The sequence below is a fragment of the Oryzias latipes genome, chromosome 20 (genome assembly GCF_002234675.1).
Source record: "Oryzias latipes chromosome 20, ASM223467v1".
In the NCBI taxonomy this organism is placed as follows: Eukaryota; Metazoa; Chordata; class Actinopteri; order Beloniformes; family Adrianichthyidae; genus Oryzias; species Oryzias latipes.
This window is the reverse complement of record NC_019878.2, coordinates 23160857-23182122: the sequence shown is the minus strand read 5'-3', so window position 1 is coordinate 23182122 and position 21266 is coordinate 23160857. Positions and strand designations below refer to the sequence as shown.

Here is a 21266-nt window from a genome sequence, read left to right as displayed (position 1 = left end):
ATGTGCCATCAAATCAGAACCTTTTCAAAGGGGTCATAGGCTTTAAATGGGTCATAAGTGGGTCTTCCAACAGGATTAAAACCCTTTTTTTGACTGTCGTGCTTGGATTGAAAAACAAAAAGTCCTTTGATAAAAGAATTTTTTTAAATAAGCCTTTCTCCTAACCTTGAAGCAATTTTGCGACAAAGCCATTGTAATCTTAGAAAGTAAATTGGTAGTGGAATGTCTCACTCTGGTGTCCTTCCTCCTCCTGGCCTCTTATCCTGCCGGAGACACGACCACAACACAGACTCCAGCTTTCAAAGTAAAGATTTATTTGACACTGCTGGGATAAAAATTGGCTGCATCGTGAGGCGGGGAGAGCGCAGATTGAGGCGGACCTTTGTCTGCTCTAATCATACGGCTATTACAGCCATCAGTGCATCCCCGTCTGCAGTCGTGGTTCAGGCTCCTGGAGCTATTTGTAAAGCAGCAGAGCAGGAAATGAGCTTGGAGATGTGCAGTTGCCAACGCCCGTAGGATGAGCCTGAGGGAGCCGGCCTTAGTGATGACCAAAGCGTGTTGGTGAGGCATTGGATGGTCGGGATCGAACACATCAGAAAAGACAAGTGTTTACTGTTCAGCTGATTTATTATGATCAAATCCAGTTTGTTAGAGGCGAAGCTACATTTGATTTTATTCTCCTAAAGGTCCCCCTCTGATCATCTTTTGATCTGTCTCCAAAGCCTTCCCAGTGGTTAATAATGATCATTATGCTGTTATTAGACAAAAAAAACTGTAATTTTGTAAGAGATAATTTCTCAAATTCACCTTAATTGTGGGCAGGACTGTTGACTTCCCATCATTCCTTTGTTTACCCACTCTCCTGCTAGCTTACAGTCCCTTTAACGGTGCAACAAAAACGGCGAGCAATATAGGAACTATCCAGGCGTGCCGTTTAGATCCAGATTCCAGCTCAGACGAGAAAAAACAAAGACGTTCATGGATCTGTTGGTCTACGAGGATGGAGCGGAGCAGGGAGCACGTGGCTCGTCCAGAGTCTTTTCTACGTCACGATCTTTTTCAAACGGCATTCGTCCGTCTGCTCCTGATTCACAAAAATGTTAATAAAGAAAAACGCAGAAATGCAATTTTAACATTCATCATCAGAAAAATGCCACAGACACCATTTTCTTCAGAGTGGGACTTATAAAGGGTTTTGCAGAAATGTCATTTGGTTTTTTATAAACATTTTCAGCTCGACGTGTTAAACGGAGACGTGTTTAGAAACTGGTATATATGATGCAGACGAGTGTTCAGGAAAACAATCACAGCACCATCTGGAAGTCTTTACGACAAATGATCAGCTTGGCTGCATCAGCAATTAGTTTTTGACATTTTGCGCCGAATCAATAATCTGCAGAGAGTAAACCGGAGCTGCATGAAATCACTTTTCCTGTACGCGCACTCAGAGATTGATAATTGGCCGAAGTTTTGTCAAATCAGAGGTGTAATTATGGAAAACAAATGAGACGATTTGAAGGACAAATCATAACTCACCGCGCGTAATTAGCATCACTAGAGACAGTTATTGAAAATGAAGATCACAGAGGGGAAGATGAGGAGTTGAGGCCTTCAGCGCTCTGGTGGCTTCATCTTCATCAAATGTTCAAAGGGTTCAGGAAAGGTGGGATTGCGTTTGAAAACCTGACAGCCTTCAAAGATTTTCACTCAACCACAACAAAATGAATCGAAAACATTTTTTTGAAAATCATTCCTGAACTTAATAAGTTACAGCCATTTCTAGCTGTTTTGTGTTTGTGGTAACACAGCTAAAACCGATTGTCGTCAACTTGGGGGTTGAGTTTTTTAACTGTGTCAACTCTGGGGTGTAACTTGGAGGCTTTTACCTCCTTACTGATTGTGGTGGTGGAGGCAGCTCCAGCAGCCCGTCGGGGTGCTGAGGCGGCGTGTGCCGGGGTTAAACAGCAGCCCTGTGGCCTCTCGCCGGCTCTTTCTCTGGCGGTGTCTGTGTAATGGGACACTGCGAAATGATGCTGAGAGGCTGCGGTCATGGCAGGTTACACCGGACTCGCTCCTTGCTGCCGCCTGTTGTTGGCTTGTCTTCTTCTGGCTAATTTATGACCCTATCAGACTCATCTGCTGCCGGCTGCCGGACGTGCTCAAACCAATGACTTCAATGAATGACTCTAGCCTAAGAGCTGTGGTGCGCTCTCCTTATTTTTGACATACCCCAGAGCACAGATGTGTCTGGGCCACAGAGGAATTCCATTCTGCTCTTGCTTTCCTAAGCTACAAATGGTATCATGGTAAATCAGTTCAGAAGGAGTAAGTATGACTTTTGACGTGTGTGAATGAAGCTTCTGAAGCTTTTTCTGATCCACCTTTAGCCGCCTTCTTCATTTGGATGTCTTATTTGCAAATGTAAGGAGTGGCTCAGCATGGAAACTGTGTGCGTCTGTGTGAATCTGGGCTTTATCCGGCTGTTGGTTTGTCTTTACTGTCTTTAATGAAGACTGCGGAAAAGGAGCACAGGTCAGTAAAGAAAAACACTGATATTTAAAGATTTTAGATGTTGCGACGCCATCGTTTTGGGCTCTTAAGTTTGGTTTTTATAGCTACTTGGTGTTGAGCCTTTGACTTGTTCATCATCGGTAGAGGTGAAATGATAGAAATCGGGGTTTGAACCTGAGACTTTTGGGTGTTTTTGTTGTTCCTGTGAGCTGCGGCGTACATGTGAGGCTCATTATACGCACACAGGCTGTGGTTAATGCCACGTCTCTGCGCGGCTAATGTAAAGTGACAGCCAGCCGGAGCTGCAGGGCACACATGGTTAGATAACCTCCTGCACGCACACACACACACACAGACATGGCCGTCTCCTCTCAGGGGCTTGTGCTCCTGTTGGAGGTGTCCAGTGTGAGTCCTTGGGTTTCTCCTTCCTGTCTCATGTGTCGCAGAGTGTTGACACGTATGTATTATTAAAGAAGTCTGCAGATGATGAGGCACGGCGCATGAACCTCACAGAATCCCACCGCAGATGACGCCGCTGGACCACATTGGCCGGTTTCATCCAAACGTGCCTTTGTTGTGAGGAGGACTGTTCGTTTGTGACAAATAATGAAAGTGGAAGTGGCCTTTAGCGCCCCCGCGCCTCCTGCCGCCTTAAACAGCTTTCCTTTTCACATGAATGGCCGTCTATATGGGGAAAGGCTCATGCTGCAACTGGGGCTAATTCCTCCTAATCCCATCGCAGCCCCAACCACTGAGGGACAGTTTCCAATGGCAGCCCCGGAGCGGGGCAACTGCCGCTGAGATTAGCCCGTGTTGGCTCCTCCTCTGCGCTTTAGCCCCACTGCCGGGCCTGCCTGCCTCCCGCTGCTGTGCTCTAACCTTTTACACACAAACGGATTAACAGGTTTTCCAAAATGTCAAGCTTTTTATTTGGAGAAAAATGTAAGTTTTGATTTTATTCATTAGGGTTTAAAAGTCCGCCATGTTCCAGGTGAACATGGTGGACGGCGCTGCATTGATGTGATTGGTGGATTTAGCAACATTTGCAGCAAAGCAAACATTATTTATATTTGAAACTGTCGATTCCTGTTTGGGATCAATAAAGTTTTGTCATCTGTTGTGTTTAAACACATTTTTGAAAGGATGATTGTTATAAAATGCATTTTGCCCCCTTTGACTTTCAATAGACAAAAGTTTTTAACAAATTTATTTAGTTTTGTTAACATTTCTTTCCCCCGTTTCTACTATTACCCCAAAAGTGAGAAACTGAAAGCACAGAAATGTAAAAAAAAATGATTCTGGAAGTAACGCAGACTGATCAACATCTCTGGACCTCAACAAAAACCAAAGTGTTACCCCTCAAGTGTTTCCTGGTTCTGTCCTGGTTCAATTTTGGTTTCTGTCCTGGTTGTTGTTTTTTTGTCTCTCTCCTAGTTCTGTCCTGGTTATGTCCTGCATCTGTCCTGGTTCTGTACAGGTTTTGTCCTGCATCTGTCCTGGTTCTGTACAGGTTTTGTCCTGGTTATGTCCTGGTTCTGTACAGGTTGTGTCCTGGTTTTGTCCTCCATCTGTCCTGGTTCTGTACAGGTTGTGTCCTGGTTATGTCCTGCATCTGTCCTGGTTCTGTACAGGTTTTGTCCTGGTTATGTCCTGCATCTGTCCTGGTTCTGTACAGGTTTTGTCCTGGTTATGTCCTGGATCTGTCCTGGTTCTGTACAGGTTGTGTCCTGGTTTTGTCCTCCATCTGTCCTGGTTCTGTACAGGTTGTGTCCTGGTTATGTCCTGCATCTGTCCTGGTTCTGAACAGGTTTTGTCCTGAATCTGTCCTGGTTCTGTACAGGTTGTGTCCTGGTTATGTCCTGCATCTGTCCTGGTTCTGAACAGTTGGTGTCCTGGATGTGTCCTATATCTGTCCTGGCTCTGTACTGGTTGCGTCCTGGTTATGTCCTGCATCTTTCCTGGTTCTGTACAGGTTGTGTCCTGGTTATGTCTTGCATCTGTCCTGGTTCTGCACAGGTTGTGTCCTGGTTATGTCCTGCCTCTGTCCTGGTTCTGCACAGGTTGTGTCCTGGTTATGTCCTGCCTCTGTCCTGGTTCTGTACAGGTTGCATCCTGGTTATGTCCTGCATCTTTCCTGGTTCTGTACAGGTTGTGTCCTGGTTATGTCCTGCATCTGTCCTGGTTCTGCACAGGTTGTGTCCTGGTTATGTCCTGCCTCTGTCCTGGTTCTGCACAGGTTGTGTCCTGGTTATGTCCTGCCTCTGTCCTGGTTCTGTACAGGTTTTGTCCTGGTTATGTCCTGCATCTGTCCTGGTTCTCTCTTGGTTGTGTCCTGGTTATGTCCTGCATCTGTCCTGGTTCTGTCTTGGTTGTTTCTTGGTTCTTTCCTGGTTCTTTCTTGGTTCTGTCTGTGGACCCTTAACGAAAACCACAGCTCCTGCTTTGAACTTCAAATATTTCCCTTCATTCTTTAACTCTCCACAGCCGATGGCTAACCAGGATTGTCTTGGAGTTTTTGCCAGATGTTTGTGAAGATTATCTTCCCTTCTCTGATTGGCAGAAGCCATATACAACAAGTGTTACTCCTCACATATATGAAATTTACCCTCCACCGTCAAAATACACAGGATTATCCTGAAGCTAAATACTTGATCCTGCTGTTTAATACCCAGAAAAAACAGCATTTTGCCCATGGAGACAGGATAGAAGTCAAGTGTATATTTCAAAGTTTTCTTTTTTTTTTGTTTTGGAGTAAACACATTTTTTCTCAACTTGCAAATGTTTTGTTGTTGTTGTCTGCATTTCACAGGAGATATCTCCTGAAGATGTTTCCACAATCCGGGAAATCGATCGTCTTCGACAACTTTCCAGATCCGACCAACACCTGGGAAATCATTGAGACCATTGGAAAGGGAACCTATGGAAAAGTCTACAAAGTTCTCAACAAAAAAGATGGAAGCAAAGCCGCTGTGAAGATCCTCGACCCCATACACGTACGAGTTTTCCTCATGTTTGGATGACAGTGGACCTGATTGGCTTGTTTATCCACAGCAGTCTCTAGTCTAAGATCTCTGATTTAATGAAAACTTTTAATAGAGGTTCACAATTTAAAGTCTAAATGTATTTTCTTAAGAAAAGATGAGAAACAATAAAGCATGGAGGAACAATCTTAATGAATAAAAGTTAGTCTAGGACTCCCATGAGGGAGGGGCCTAAGCAGCTTGACCAGTAGAGAAATAAAAAAAAAAAATACTCTTATCCCACCCACAAAGTCACCAGCATTATTACTACAGATGCAACATCAGAGGCAGGCGCCGCCCATATTTTTCTTTTATTTACAATGTCTACTTTTGAAATATACTGTCTGTTATTTCACGCTGATCCTGATATGGCCGCAAAGATTTAACCTCGATGGTTTCTTTGGTTGAACACTGAACTATACAGAGTAATTAGAAGCTCTTCAAAAACACTGACTTTAAATGTCAGTACTTTGAAAAGTCTTTTATTTTGAAAAATATAAAAGCTCACACAAAATTAGGATCAGTTTTGAAAAGAATTTCCACTTTATGTAAACCAACATTTCAATACTTTATGACTAAATACAGTGTGCTAAACTTCAACACTGTTTATTTATCTATCGGTTCCCCCCTCTGTCCATCCATCCACCCATACATCCATCCCTCCGTCCGTCCGTCCATCCATCCATCCATCCATCCATCCATCCATCCATCCATCCATCCATCCATCCATCCATCCATCCATCCATCCATCCATCCATCCATCCATCCATCCATCCATCTTTCTGTCCATCCATTAACCATCCATTGTCCATCCTTTTTAAGTCCATCCTTCCATCCTCTATTATCCAACAACTGACAAATGTTTTAAGCCTCCAAATGTTAAATGTTTAAGGTGGAATTGCTTTGCTCTACGTGGGGTGATGTGGACGAAGCAGCGGCTGTAACCTTTAAAGTTTAGACTTTTTCAATTTAATTCAACTCAATTTTAATTATGTAGCCCAATATTGCAACAAAATTCGTCTCAATGGGCTTCATACCAGTAACTGTATAATAAACATGAATCATAAAGAACATGAAGTCTTAGAATTCATAGGTAATGGCTAAATTAAACTAAACAAACTAAGCTAAACTGGACATCCCTGCCCTTAGACCCTCCTTCTGGGTCCTAAACTATTTCTGTTTTCAGGACATCGATGAGGAGATTGAAGCAGAGTACAACATCCTGAAGGCGCTTTCCGACCACCCCAATGTGGTCAAGTTTTTTGGGATGTTCTACAAGAAGGATCTGAAATGTGGGGATCAGCTGTGGCTCGTTCTGGAGGTATGAACACCAGCTGCTGTTGTGCTTTTGGTTAGCCTGTTTTGTTTTTCTGTTCTTCCCTCATGAATGTCTGAAATGACATTCGAGCATGTCGTGGGTGGTGGGCAGCAAACATTGGTTATGTTGTGCTGCACGCTCTGCCCCGTGCAGCCAAGACCCAAAATGACCGGATTATATAAGACCTTTAGCCGCCACGGCCAGTCCAGGAATTTTACTAACCGGCTACCTGGGGGATTTGGTTACATGCCAGCTAGTATCAGGGGTGGGGGTTAGCTTACATGCTAGGGGCAGTTTGGGCACTCACCGTGATTCCTGGATTCAAGCAACAACGCAGAGATTTTCCAACCCTTTCTGCTGGCCGTGCACGCACAGCCACACCCGTCACAGCCCGCAGCAGAGCTTTGGAAATGCCAAGCCTCTGACAAACATGGAATAGAGGTCAGGTTTGCAGCAGAAGAGGTTCATGAGGGCCAGCACGTTCTCAAATAGCAGCTTTTTCAGCCTGTTCATGTTTTCACACGTCTTCATTTTTTGTGCTGTAATAGAAAGAGCTGAAGATGTGACAAACCAACTTCAGCAGGTTTGAACTTTGAGCAGGAGGAGAGTTCCTGAACGCTTTGACTCCTAAGGCTAAAATAAAAAAATTCATCCTCATTTGGATAAAACAGGATTAGATTAACTGCTTAACTGATCAATGCTTTCAAGGAATCATCTCTTAAATTGTTCCTCAACATTTTTCCAGAGACTGTTTTTGTGAATTTTAAACTTTTATCACCTGCAGGATTTAAAAAGGTTTTAAGTCGTAAAGTCAAATATTGCTCTAAATGTTTGCTTATCTTAATAAAGGATCTCAAACTAGAAGTTGTTTGAAGTAGTGCAATATTTTGTCAAGTTCTTGTAACAATTATAATTAACATTTGGTAAATTAAACAAATGTTTACAGTTTAGAAGTTAGGGGGGTAGCACTTTTTGTGTAAAATGACCCTCAAGCAGAGCTTTTATTTTGACAAAGTTGATTTTAAAATCATAATTTGAAATTAAGAATCAGAAATGATTTCTTTTGTTTACGTGGACACACAACAGATGCTAGGTTGATCAAACTGAAGCAACCCCAAATCATAATACTGCCTCCTCCTTCTCCCCCTTTTGAGGCAAGTTTGGAATCATCAGGATTTTTCTTTCTTATCAAATCTAATTTCTGCAAATAGTGAATCTTTTCTGTTGTAGTTTAATTGATTAAGTTCAGTCATTGGTACATTTTCTGAACAAAGAGTTTGACAGACTAATTAAGCTTCAGTTGCTCGGATTCTTTCTCTCTGCCTTGAATGTTTAAAGATCAGAAGCTCCTCCCTGCATCAGGTAAAGTTAAATAAGGTAACTTGCTGCTTGTTCCAGTGGGAAGCTCTCACCTCTTTGTTTTGTTGGATCCAAGAGCTGCAGGATCTTTTTAATTGACCAGGAAGCATGAATGTTTGATGGTGTTCGTACATGCCAAAGGAAACTGCAGACACTTTGGGAGGGAGGTTGGGTTGCAAGTGTTTTTTTTGACACCTGAGGAGCAGAAAGGGCGAGCATCCTTTCAACGCTTACTCCGGCTTCGGTCCACGTGTCTTTGGAAAAAATAGTGAACCCCACGAGGCGTCCGTTGATTCTTCTGGGTAGAGGGAACCGGAAGTTCTCCTCTTTGCTTCCTTTTGTTGTTTTGTCTTTGATAAAAAACACAAAAATTAAACTTCTTACCTCTTGTTGTTCACTTGTTTCAATGTAATCTCAGGAGGGACTACCTGAGCCTTTTTCGTGACTTTTGCAGCTCTGTTCACTCAACCTCTGGTTGTCATGGAAACAGTTTGCAATAAGTCAGAAATTCAATTTGAAAAGGTCTGGGGGGAAAGCCAGAGGTTTGTCAAAGATGAAGAATCAGTCTGTCCACCAGTTAATTTTAATTTTAACGAGAGAAGCTTTAATCACACGCACCTGTGTGGGGGGTTGACCCGTAGAGGTGCTGCAGGTTTTTGGGTTGTCCGGGTCTATGGACTGTAGAGAGGAGTCTTGTAGTTCCACCTCAAGGGGCATTAAAAAAGGAAAATCCATAGGACATCCCTGTGTCTCACCTTCTTCACCCCTACCTGTTGTTTAAGTGTTAGCTATGACCTGCTGCCTGCAGCATGTTCATAGAAAGAAAATCATGAATGAACCATTTCCCTTTAACCGCTTCACAGATCGGTCTGAACGCAGCTACACATTGGCCACGTCAACTCACAATGAACCGACCACTTTCAGTGAAAAGTCTATGTAAACGCACATCAGCCTGAATTTCTGCGTTCAGAACGCTCATGTTCATACATCGCTATGCACGTTTATATGTCCGGTCGCGGGCTGTACGTACAGAACAGGCCATCATTGATCGCGCGCTGGAAGTTCAACCGGTTGAACTTCTTGGCTGTTAAATCGCGACAACGCCGAACTGTGACCAATGGGGGACTCAGATTTGGTAGTGACATGTAGGTGGCATCCTTTTTAAATCATGGAAGTGGCAACCGTAAACATGATTACGAGGGCGACATTAGTTGTGTCCGAATTCCTTCCCTACTCACTATATAGTGTGTTCGTCATTTTGCAGTGATGTCCGAATCCACCATTCCCAAATCGAGAGCCTTAGAAATTTCCCAGACGTCTACACAGGTTTGACAATTTTGTAGCCCTTATGCTACTTACACACCGGGCAAATGATGCAAACGGGCTAAAGGAGCTTTAATCATTTGGTGTTCACATTGGACTGCAGCTACTTAATAATAGCGCATACTAGCGCAGATACAATCTGACATTTGAAAGAGATTTGGTGCGAAACGTCAAAGCGGTGCAAATTTTGCTTCGTGCTTCTTCTTTCACATCTCTGTTCCGATGTATAAAAGACTTGGTGTCGTATAATTCCATCACAATTCTTAATTTCTCCTTCATGATCAATTTTCAAACGGTTGTCACTTCCGTCAATGCAAAGGGACCCCATCGATACGTGACTACCAAATCCAAGTCCCTGATTGGTCAAAGTTCAACTGGTTTAACTTTCAACACACGTTCAATAGACGCGTTTTTACATAGAGTCCAAAACTGGACTCAAAAAGTTGTGTAGCTACTTGTGTTTGTGAGAGGTTTGAACACAGAAACCATTTTTTGCAAGTGGCTGCATAATTGTGCGTTGCAGAGGGCAACGTAGCCTTAGAAACCTTGCATCCACCCGTATGAGCAGTTGGGAGTATGGCGTAATGAAAATACCTCAGGTATGTCCCCTTTACCTGAATTAGCTTTCCGTCCCTCTAAAAATATCATTTCCCGTTTTAAGTTTCTAAATTTGCTTTAAATTCTTCTCTGCATTTCTGAGCTCAAACACATTTTCTTGCTGCTGGTTCTTTTTTTCGCTGCAGGAACACTTTCCATGCCTCATTTGTCCAAACTTTACATTCACTGCAGCAGTTTAAACCAACCCTGTAGGCAAAGTTTGTTCATTCACGATGACCTGAGCAGGAACGCTTGCAGTGGCATGCAGGCGCCGCCGTTACTGTTTTCCTGATGATGTCTTTTATGAAACCTCTCTGGCAGGTTTGAAGCTCAGGGGGAGCTGAAGCTGATCTGCAGTTTCTAAAAGCCCAGAGCTGTTCACATTATTTGGAGATAAGTTTTGACTTGTGCACAGAGAGAGGAAGTTCATGGTGGTGGAAATGCAATTTCTGAAGTTCTCAGACAGCAAAAGACGCATTTGACATGTTTTCCACTGGAAATAAGTGAAGCTTCGGAAGTGGTGGTTTTTGCTGATGCTTTTCTGTAAAAATGTTCAGTGATAGATGATCACAGAAGCTGTAAAATCTGACGGTTAATCCTGAAGGTGAAATCATCGCTGTGCACGCTGAGGCAGATGCCCATGAAAAGACAGGACAGGCTGGGTCTGAGTCTGTCATTCACCATGGTTACAGCCCCCTCCCCAAACTGTAATTTGGCGTCTTCTTGCAGAGCTGGAAGGAGCCGTAGCACCCCCAGAGTTTTGCTTGTTTTAGGCTGAACTGATAAAATTGTACCTTGTGGGGTCTTTGAACCTTTTGGCTCCGCCTCCCTAATGTGCTCCTTTCTGTGCATCCTTTCATGTTTGAGAGGTTTTTGCTGGAAGAGCTCAATCATTAAGATCGCCGGCACAGAGCGACTTTTATTCTCTGATTGGAAATAAAAAACGGATTTCAATGTGTGTTTTATTTGTGCATTGAAAGGAGTTTTTTACATAAGGATAAATTAAAATAAGGTTCAATTGCAAATTTGTTTTGCTCTTTTTTCACTTTTATTGCAAGTAAATAATAAAAAATGAATGCAGGCTTCACCTTGTTCCATGAAATTAGTCACAATCCAAGACTGCTTTGGTTTGGACTCATTATCATAGAAATCCGTGTTGTGATGGATTTATACAACCCCAAGTCTTTGGTTATCCGTCAGGAATGACCCAAGTGTGTTTTTGAACCTGCAATCTCTTTGGGTAGACGCTACACCATTGACCCGCTAAATTTTCCTTGGTACTTAAAAAGGGAGTGTACCTTCTTTTTTCTCTCCAAGTTTTGATTTTTATTAGACCAACAACAACTTTATTTTGAAAGTGAGAAAAACACACGCTGCCCTTTCAAACCTTTGGCATGAAAAAGTTTTTTTTTATGTAGAAATAGTTTCACTTCCTTTGACATGTTCAGTTTATGTCACCTCCTCCTCCACGTCTCCTCACCGTCTCCTCCATGTCTGCTCCTCGACTCCTCCACGTCTCCTCTACGTCTCCTCACCGTCTCCTCACCGTCTCCTCCACGTCTCCTCACCGTCTCCTCACCGTCTCCTCACCGTCTCCTCACCGTCTCCTCACCGCCTCCTCCACGTCTCCTCACCGTCTCCTCACCGTCTCCTCACCGTCTCCTCCACGTCTCCTCACCGTCTTCTCACCGTCTCCTCCACGTCTCCTCACCGTCTCCTCACCGTCTCCTCACCGTCTCCTCACCGCCTCCTCCACGTCTCCTCACCGTCTCCTCACCGTCTCCTCACCGTCTCCTCACCGCCTCCTCCACGTCTCCTCACCGTCTCCTCACCGTCTCCTCACCGTCTCCTCTACGTCTCCTCACCGTCTCCTCACCGTCTCCTCCACGTCTCCTCACCGTCTCCTCACCGTCTCCTCACCGTCTCCTCACCGTCTCCTCACCGCCTCCTCCACGTCTCCTCACCGTCTCCTCACCGTCTCCTCACCGTCTCCTCCACGTCTCCTCACCGTCTTCTCACCGTCTCCTCCACGTCTCCTCACCGTCTCCTCACCGTCTCCTCACCGTCTCCTCACCGCCTCCTCCACGTCTCCTCACCGTCTCCTCACCGTCTCCTCACCGTCTCCTCTACGTCTCCTCACCGTCTCCTCACCGTCTCCTCACCGTCTCCTCCATGTCTCCTCACCGTCTCCTCACCATCTCCTCCACGTCTCCTCACCGTCTCCTCCTTGTCTCCTCACCGTCTCCTCCACGTCTCCTCACCGTCTCCTCCTTGTCTCCTCACCGCCTCCTCACCGTCTCCTCACCGTCTCCTCCACGTCTCCTCACCGTCTCCTCCTTGTCTCCTCACCGTCTCCTCCACGTCTCCTCACCACCTCCTCCTTGTCTCCACACCTTCTCCTCACCGTCTCCTCACCGTCTCCTCCTCGTCTCCTCCAAGTCTCTTTCACGTCTACTCCATGTCTCCTCACCGTCTCCTCCACGTCTCCTCCTCGTCTCCTCCTCGTCCCCTCCTCGTCTCCTCACCGTCTCCTCCATGTCTCCTCACCGTCTCCTCACCGTCTCCTCACCGTTTCCTCCTCGTCTCCTCCACGTCTCCTCCACGTCTCCTCACCGTCTCCTCCAAGTCTCTTTCACGTCTACTCCATGTCTCCTCACCGTCTCCTCCACGTCTCCTCCTCGTCTCCTCCTCGTCTCCTCCTCGTCTCCTCACCGTCTCCTCCATGTCTCCTCACCGTCTCCTCACCGTCTCCTCCTCGTCTCCTCCAAGTCTCTTTCACGTCTACTCCATGTCTCCTCACCGTCTCCTCCACGTCTCCTCCACGTCTCCTCCTCGTCTCCTCCTCGTCTCCTCCTCGTCTCCTCACCGTCTCCTCACCGTCTCCTCACCATCTCCTCCTCGTCTCCTCCACGTCTCCTCACCGTCTCCTCACCGCCTCCTCCACGTCTCCTCACCGTCTCCTCCTTGTCTCCTCACCGTCTCCTCCACGTCTCCTCACCGCCTCCTCACCGTCTTCTCACCGTCTCCTCACCGTCTCCTCCTCGTCTCCTCCACGTCTCTTTCACGTCTACTTCATGTCTCCTCACCGTCTCCTCCACGTCTCCTCCTCGTCTCCTCACCGTCTCCTCCATGTCTCCTCACCGTCTCCTCACCGTCTCCTCCTCGTCTCCTCCACGTCTCTTCCACGTCTACTTCATGTCTCCTCACCGTCTCCTCACCGTCTCCTCCTCGTCTCCTCCACGTCTCCTCACCGTCTCCTCACCGCCTCCTCCTCGTCTCCTCCACGTCTCCTCACGTGTCTCCTCCTCGTCTCCTCACCGTCTCCTCCACGTCTCCTCCACGTCTCCTCCACGTCTCCTCACCTTCTCCTCCTTGTCTCCTCACCGTCTCCTCACCGTCTCCTCCACGCCTCCTCCACGGCTCCTCCACGCCTCCTCCTAGTTGGCAGGGAGGCTTGAAATGTTGCTCCTGCTCTGAGCTTTGAGGGCCGCCCCTGAGCGCAGACCCAGCATAAAGCCCATGTAAATGATAGGTCACAGGGACAATAGCAGGGTTTGTCTTTGGACCCGATCCGCAGCAGACAATCCCCCATAACGGGGGGCTTCTGCTCACAAAGGGGCATCAAAGGTGAGCAAACTTAGCACCTGTGCCTGGCGCCTGTTTCATCTTTACTTTTCTTGATCTACTTATTTGGCAGCTCTTTGATGGACTCCTTTCATTTACATGAACAAACAAGCACCTGAGCTCATTTGAAATGGAGACCTGGCCTCTCAGTATTCAGCGTATTCTGTTTCGTCTTTGAGACCCAGAGCTTTGTGAGAACTCGCACGAGATGTGGGTGGAAATTTGTCATCTTGAAAGACCTTTGTCAAGAGGATTTCCTGATGAAAATTCATTGCTCCGGGAAGGCTACGATCAAAGACACACATCCACGCGGCGGATTTCTGAACCACCTGTCTGTCAAATGCCTGAAATGCAGCTTCGTGAAGTTAATTTCACTGCCAGCAAATGCAAAAAGATGTTCTTGTTCAGTCTTTTTTAATTCAGTCTAATAAAAACGTTAAGCTTCCTTTAAGCTGAAACAGAATCTCTTCACTTTCTTATTGTCCCTGCAGAATCTCAAACATCTCTATAATTAAAGTTCATGTCCAGTTTCCTGCGTCTCATCCGATCAGGTGAAAGCACCGAGATGTAGCTCAATCCAGGACGGCAGGCCTCTCATTAACATGGATTTGACGGTTTGCCCTGAGTAATTTAATGATGACAGGTGATACGGAGGCTTACGTCAGGTGTTAGAGAGCAGACCCGCCGTGCTTTTCTTTGTCTGAGTGATGAACTTCCCCCGTGGCCGATGTGCGCCATCATCCATCCTTCAACAGCCTGCGGACCGCTGAAGGACAGGTGGATCTCTAGATGGATAGAAAACAGACTTGAGGGTGCGAGGCGGCTTCTGCCAGCATTTAGTCACGCCTGAAGATCTGCTATTCGGGTTCAAGTCACAGTTTGGGAACCAGAAATTCAAATGACTTGGAAGGAGACAAAGGAGACTGCACCAAGAAATCCAGGAATAAAATTCCAAAGAGATCACGACGTCTATTCAATAACTAATAGACATCAATGGTAGATTTTTACTGGACATTAGCACAATGTTGTTACTCTGTTAGAGGTCCACCAATAGAGTTCACATCAACAATTAGAGATCTCCGTCACATCTGCTTGACTAATCTTTAGAAATTTGACAGAAGTCTATAAAGCCTAATTTCTACTGGACGGTCCAGTCCGGTATAGTCTGGTTTAGTTTAGTCCCATTGTCTGTCAAACACCTATGTGTGTGAAATTGGTTCTCTGCATTTGATCCGTCCCCTGGGGGAGCGGTGAGCTGCAGATACAGCCATTTGGCGGTTTAACCCCCCAATCCAACCCCTTAATGCTGAGTGTCAAGCAGGGAGGCATCGGGTCCCAATTTTAGTCTTTGTTATGACTCTGGATTTGAACTCACGGCCTTCCAGTCACAGGGCAGAAGGCTGTCCAGACAATTCAGATGAGCATCTCCCCCCAAGTTGGGCTGTCACGGTGCATGCGGGGTGAGGCTAACATCGACAACGATGGAGGTCATCCAATGGCTCGTTTTTTTGCGCTTGGCTTTTGGGACTTCTTATATACAGTAAAAAGCATTTAAAGTTGTTGACCTAATATCCTAATTCCAATGACCTTCTGCCAATCACAGGTTTCAGTATGGCCTTACCGATCTGTTCCATGTTTCTATGGATCTACAACCAAACCCCCAAATAGTACGGTTAGATCTGACTTAATGGATCCATTTTACAATAGAAACACTCAAAACACCAGATTGGACTGTACCATGCTGTACCGCTCATTGGAAACGAGGCTTTAAAGTACTCTTTTAAACTTTTGCTAACTCTTTTTTTGTTTTATTTTTGTTTATGGACAACTAGTAATCACAAAATTCTACTTGCCAAGAAACGGTAAACATATCTAGTGAACTCTACCGGGGTTCAAAGGTCTTAGGAGCTTGCATCAAAACATCAATGCTACATTTTTAAGCAGCTGCTTTTGTGAACAGCATCTTCATTCAGAAGAATCAGAACATCAACACCTTCATTCATCAACAGATTTACAAATCAAACGCCAACATTTTACACACAGAAATCCCCTAAAATAAGGATGCACACACCATGAACAGGCTGCAGCAAACTCTAATAAATAAATACTATGAACGTCACTTTTTTCCAAAGTGACCCCGTTTTTAGACACCACCAGATAAGCATCGTGTTGTTTTTCTGTCTTTACGAATACTGTCCTCCATTGCGTTATCAGTGCACCTTCTAAATTATTCTTACTATTATTTAATTATTGTACGATGTAATCATTTTTGGGGGGTTTTGAGTTTGCAGTGCGGCGAAATTTTCACTCAAAAGGCGCAGTAGAAAGAAAAAGAGGACGGATGCAGCACAGAATTAAAAGTCAACCTCATTTTGAGGTTTTACTGAAAGTCGTTCCAGTTGTTGTACTGAATGAAGGACATTCATTGATTATGTTTCTGAAATGTGCTGCAGAATCTGTTTTAATCACTGCAGGAGACTGATTTTAATCACCAGCGACCACACAGAACTCCCTGATTACGCCTGAATACGCTTTCAGTTTGCAACTGTGGGAAATTGGTGTAATTACATGAAGGGGCTCAATGGAGATTTCCTGAATGACAGAAAATCGTTTTTCCCTGCTTTAAAAAATAATATACATGTATCTGTACGTTCCTCATAAAAAATAAACAGAAATCTTCTGAGAAAGTCTTTGTTTGCAAACAGCGTTCAAGCACAGAATCTACAATTTCACTTTGACTCACATCTTGGAGCAATATTTATATATTTTTTTTAAATTTCTCTGGCGTCTCTGGAAGAAAGGCCTAAATGAAGGGGTATTTCTGTTGCCAAGGCAACCAGCTGGGCAATTTTCTGTAATTTCTTTCAAGAGAGATGTCTGCTTTTGTGAGTGGTTTGCGGCGTGAAAACAGCAACACACGCAAAGGTGACGAGTTTATTCTTTCTGTTTGCGCATCTGTTAATCGCAGATTAATCGCACTCTTTGTTCGGAACCGTTTTTGTCGGTTAATGCACATTCTCTCCCACGGAGCTGCGTCAGAGAGATAAGCCTCTGCAGAGCGTGGCGTCGGCGAAATCTGTGAATCTGAATGGTTTCTGCTGATTCTTCGTGTCAAATCTCTGCCCCAGTTTTGACAATTTGTCGTCTTTTGTGTTGCAGCTCTGCAATGGCGGCTCTGTGACAGATCTGGCCAAAGGCATGCTGAAGAGAGGGGACAGAATGGATGAAGCCATCATTGCTTATATTCTGCATGAGGCCCTCATGGTGAGCTCAGTGAAAACTGCTTAATCGAGGTCATTTCGGGGTAATTGTGCAGGCAGGTGCTTGTAAAAAAAAAAGAAGCTGCTAACCTCCTCTCTGCTCAGGGCCTGCAGCACCTGCACATCAACAAGACCATCCACCGAGACGTCAAAGGCAACAACATCCTGTTGACAACGCAAGGGGGGGTCAAACTGGTGGACTTCGGTAGGTGGAAAGGAAAATCTAGGCCTTATTTACCAGAAAGGGGTCAAATTTGTTTCCTAAAGCTGTTTGCTGAGTAAATGAGAGTCCTTGACGGGCTGAAACCCATCAGCAGATGATTACATCCCATCATTTCTAAGATTCTTGGCTTTCCTAGGCGGATGAGGCACTCTGAGCGGCAAACTGGACAGAAAGCTGATCACAGGCTGCGGTTCAGACTATTTCCAGGGGATGACTCACCCCCATTTTCTTTAGGCTCTGCTAAACCAGCTGCCTGTTTTCATTACTAATAAAATCCCCACTCAACTCCTATGTGGGTTTGTTTTTTGTCAGCTAATTGTGGCCTTCTCTTAAAAGCCCTCTGCGAAGCACGAAGTGTGCAGCTCTTATGTAAAGAGGGGGGTGATAATGGAACCACTAATATAAAGGAGGCCAACCTCTTTTTTTTTTTTTTTTCCTCTACAGTGTCTGTCAGTGCTGCTGGAAGGAGCTGCCAGATTAAATAGAAAACTATTTTAAACAACATTTCTGGTTTCAGTTGCTCGTGCCCAGAATGTTTTTGGCTGAAAACCTTTGTCCAGATGCCACTTATTGGATTAAAATTTAGTTAAATGCATTCAGTCTAGAATGACAGAAACAGAAAATATACATTTCTTAGGATGAAACTTAGATTGCTGTTATTTGTAAGGGAACACTAAAGGGTAGGAAGTTGTTTTGTTGTAGCTGGAACTAGTGTAGCATGCGGCAAGGCTAACACACACAAAAAACAAGGAAAATGTCATCCAAAAAGGAATGTCATTTCTCCACTGTCGTAACTCTGGAACTAGTAAATCACGGGACATACAGAATGCAGTTTAATGCTTTAACACGTCAGCTTTAGCCCCAGTGTTGACGTTCCTTGAGCTAGCATAACGTTTACACAATTAATCTAATTCCAGCGGATTCTGAAGTGAAGAAAAGCAGCGTTGCACTCATATGCAGTGAAGTGTTTTCGTGATCCACATTAACCAGCTGATTCTGTCACACTGGCTTTGTGCAGGAAAAGCAGAGAAAAGCTCAAAACCACATTTCTCTGCGTCAGAATTATATTGATTGTGAACATGGTGAAGAGTTACGATAGTGAAAAGAACGGGCGTTATTCTGCTGTAGACAACTACAACTCAGATGTTAAAGAGTTAAACACAGAATAGAGCTAGAATCAAGTTAAAACTAGAAGGAGCTGCATTTCCAGAGGAAAATGCTGGGTTGATGCTATATTTCTGAATAAAAATGAAACTTAAATGGTAAGAATTGGCAAGAAAAAAAAAAGAAAGAAAGAAAGAAAGAAAGAAAGAAAGAAAGAAAGAAAGAAAGAAAGAAAGAAAGAAAGAAAGAAAGAAAGAAAGAAAGAAAGAAAGAAAGAAAGAAAGAAAGAAATGATCAAAGTTGACCATAAATAAAGTGAAAGCAGCACAACAACAAAAAAGATATGTTTGTGAAAAATGCCAGCACCGGGTATCGAACCAGCGAGCTTCTGCGCTGCAGAAAGAAGCAAAAGTTTTCAAGGATTCTAGTTTGAGATTCCTGGAAAAGACTATTTCCTGCAGTGATGGTGGTTCACTGTGGAACCAAACGGAAGCTTTTTTTTCCAGAGCATAAATTAACCAGTTTTCTTTTTTTGGAGCTGCAGCTCAGCAAATGTCTGAGAACATTTAGTCTTCCAAAAGTCGGATGGCCTGGGTTGGATTTGACTCATGTGGAGAGAAGCTGTGGTTCATGAAACTCTGTGGTGACCTGTTTCCTGTTTGGCCCCAGGCAGTGATGACAAACCAGACGCCCCCACAAGAAAATCCTATTTCTTTAGGATTTTCTCATTAGTTTTGAAGGCTTGTGACGTAAAAACGGCTGTGAAACTTAAAGCTGAGAATCCCTAACGTCGGTTTTTGACCAAAAAATAAATAAATAAATAAATAAATAAAAAGCAGCTCAACTGGCAAAAACGATGACATCTCCGATGAAAAAGCTCACGGCTGGGGCAAACCCTGCGCCGCACGCCTAGGCTCTGCGTCGTGCTGGGATTAATGCCTTTCCGTGTTCTGGGAGGGGAGGGGGGGGCACGCTACACTAAGCAGCTGAAGAGATCGAGCCCCCACTGTGACTCATCACCAGCAGACACAAAGGGGTAAAAGGATGGACCGGAAAAGAGCGGCAGAAGACTGAGGAGAGCGGTCCGTTCATGAATATTCTGTGTGGCGGCGTTATCTCTGCGATGGTTATTAAGCGTGGCCCACCAGGCCCCACTCCTGGCTAATGTAGTGGAAGGAAAGGGGGCTGTGGGGGCTCATATAGGGGGACTTATTATGTTTGTGCCCATCGAGACACCTCAAACATATATGTTAAGAGAAAAGCCTTTGGTTGTGGATTTCTTGGGGAAATGTTTCCTTATGCATGTAAAACTGTGGGTATGTCCTCACTGATGTGACCTGAAGTTATAGTGTTGTACACAACCCCCCCCCCCCATGCATGACTGTAATTGCCCCTGATGTTTGCCACAGACCTGCCCTCCTCTGCACAGCTCTAACTCCTTTCTCCATTCACTGGATGCACAGCTGCAGAATTTATTCACATGGCCTCATTAAAAAAAAATTGTTTTAATAGTTTTTAAGGCATCAGTCATACTTGTGTATAAAGAGTTCTTATTTAATGGATTTTAATCTTTTGAATCTGCAGTTTTCCCTCCACAAATGTTATAAATCAGCTCATTTTTCCTGAACTTTTAAGATATTTTTTTTCACCACCACATTGTCGGCCGTTTTACAGTATTTTGCTGAATTCGTTCAGCCAGAATAAATGATCATTTCTTTTATTGTAAGGCAAAACTTTAATTGGAAATGTGTGTGCATAAATGCATTTTCCCCCTGGAAAATCTATAAAAAATGCATTTTGTTCGATCTTGAGCATTTTTGTTTGAAATACAACCTTTTCAGTTCTGTGTTATAAATGAATAAACGTTTAAAGAATTGTCCTTTTAGCAGAAAGTAGTCTGACAAAATGCTGTTTTTGCAGTTTTCACCTTCAGTTGAGTTTGTTGCTGTTGAGGCTTCAGCTGCTCTGAGTTGAATCCTGGTGAAGGATAACTCTGATGTGTCTGGACTGGACTCATCACAGTTAATCTGCATGTTCTATGTCGGATATATCAATGTTCTGACAGTCGTACGCCCCCCATCCTCTCATCCTTCCCCCTCTGCTCTTGAAGCAGTGGGAACTCACAGAAATCTGCACAGAACCTTGTTTCCATCTGAACACGCCGAGGTGACGTCTTCTGTCATCCTGACGAGTGCGCCTCTACTCCGCAGGGGTCTCGGCTCAGCTGACAAACACCCGTCTGAGGAGGAACACGTCGGTGGGAACTCCCTTCTGGATGGCTCCCGAGGTAACGGAGGGTGGCTCATCGATGCTCCATCAGCCTTTCCAGCACATTAGCCTGGAGGAGGAGGAGGAGGTGCTGGTGGGCTGTTCAGCTCCTGATGATCCTCCTCTATGGTGTCAAAATAATGCCTAAACTATTTGGCATCAAAACTGTAAAATCAGGATTCAAAACCCAAACTCCGCGAACCAAAACCCATAATTTGACTGCAGCTCAGAGCAGTGACACCACACAAAAATACTCACCTCAAATACTCCACACATTAGGCAATAGAGGATATAAGACTTGTATAAAAGTTTCTAACATCTGAACAAACTCAGCCTAGCCAGCCAGCAAAGAAGCCTTTCATTACCCCTTCAGAGAAAGATTACAGACCTGACTGCATCCCCCTCAGTCCAGAAGCTCCTCGTCGCTCCACAACCACCTTCATGTTTGCATGAGTTTGCATACGGAGCAAATGTGCATCCCGGGAATGGTTGGGCGACGTCCTTTTAGAGGATTTGGGAATTTTAATCTCATTTACCTGCTGAGCAGCAGGGTTGATGGAAGGAGGAAAGCTGGAGCAGACCTGAAACTTTCACTCAGAAACCTCTGATTCCAGATTTTTGTCACAAAGTCTGTAAAGTTTGACTTTTAAGGTAAG

The 21266-nt window shown here is 44.7% G+C and overlaps 1 protein-coding gene across 4 annotated transcripts in view; it reads left to right on the top strand.

Annotated features, from left to right (window-relative positions):
- Positions 1–3164: 3164 nt before the first annotated feature.
- myo3a (myosin IIIA) overlaps positions 3165–21266 on the top strand; it is a 55132-nt gene continuing 37030 nt past the window's right edge. For 3 of the 4 annotated variants that reach the window (XM_023950406.1, XM_023950407.1, XM_020712452.2), the window contains exons 1-6: positions 3166–3456; positions 5324–5507; positions 6721–6855; positions 16915–17019; positions 17121–17220; positions 20553–20629. In XM_023950406.1, coding sequence (XP_023806174.1) covers positions 3455–3456; positions 5324–5507; positions 6721–6855; positions 16915–17019; positions 17121–17220; positions 20553–20629 — 603 coding nt within the window. In that variant the 5' untranslated portion in view covers positions 3166–3454. Of the gene's footprint in view, positions 3457–5323; positions 5508–6720; positions 6856–16914; positions 17020–17120; positions 17221–20552; positions 20630–21266 lie in introns of all 4 variants that reach the window. The other variant, XM_023950405.1, reaches the window with a different exon arrangement.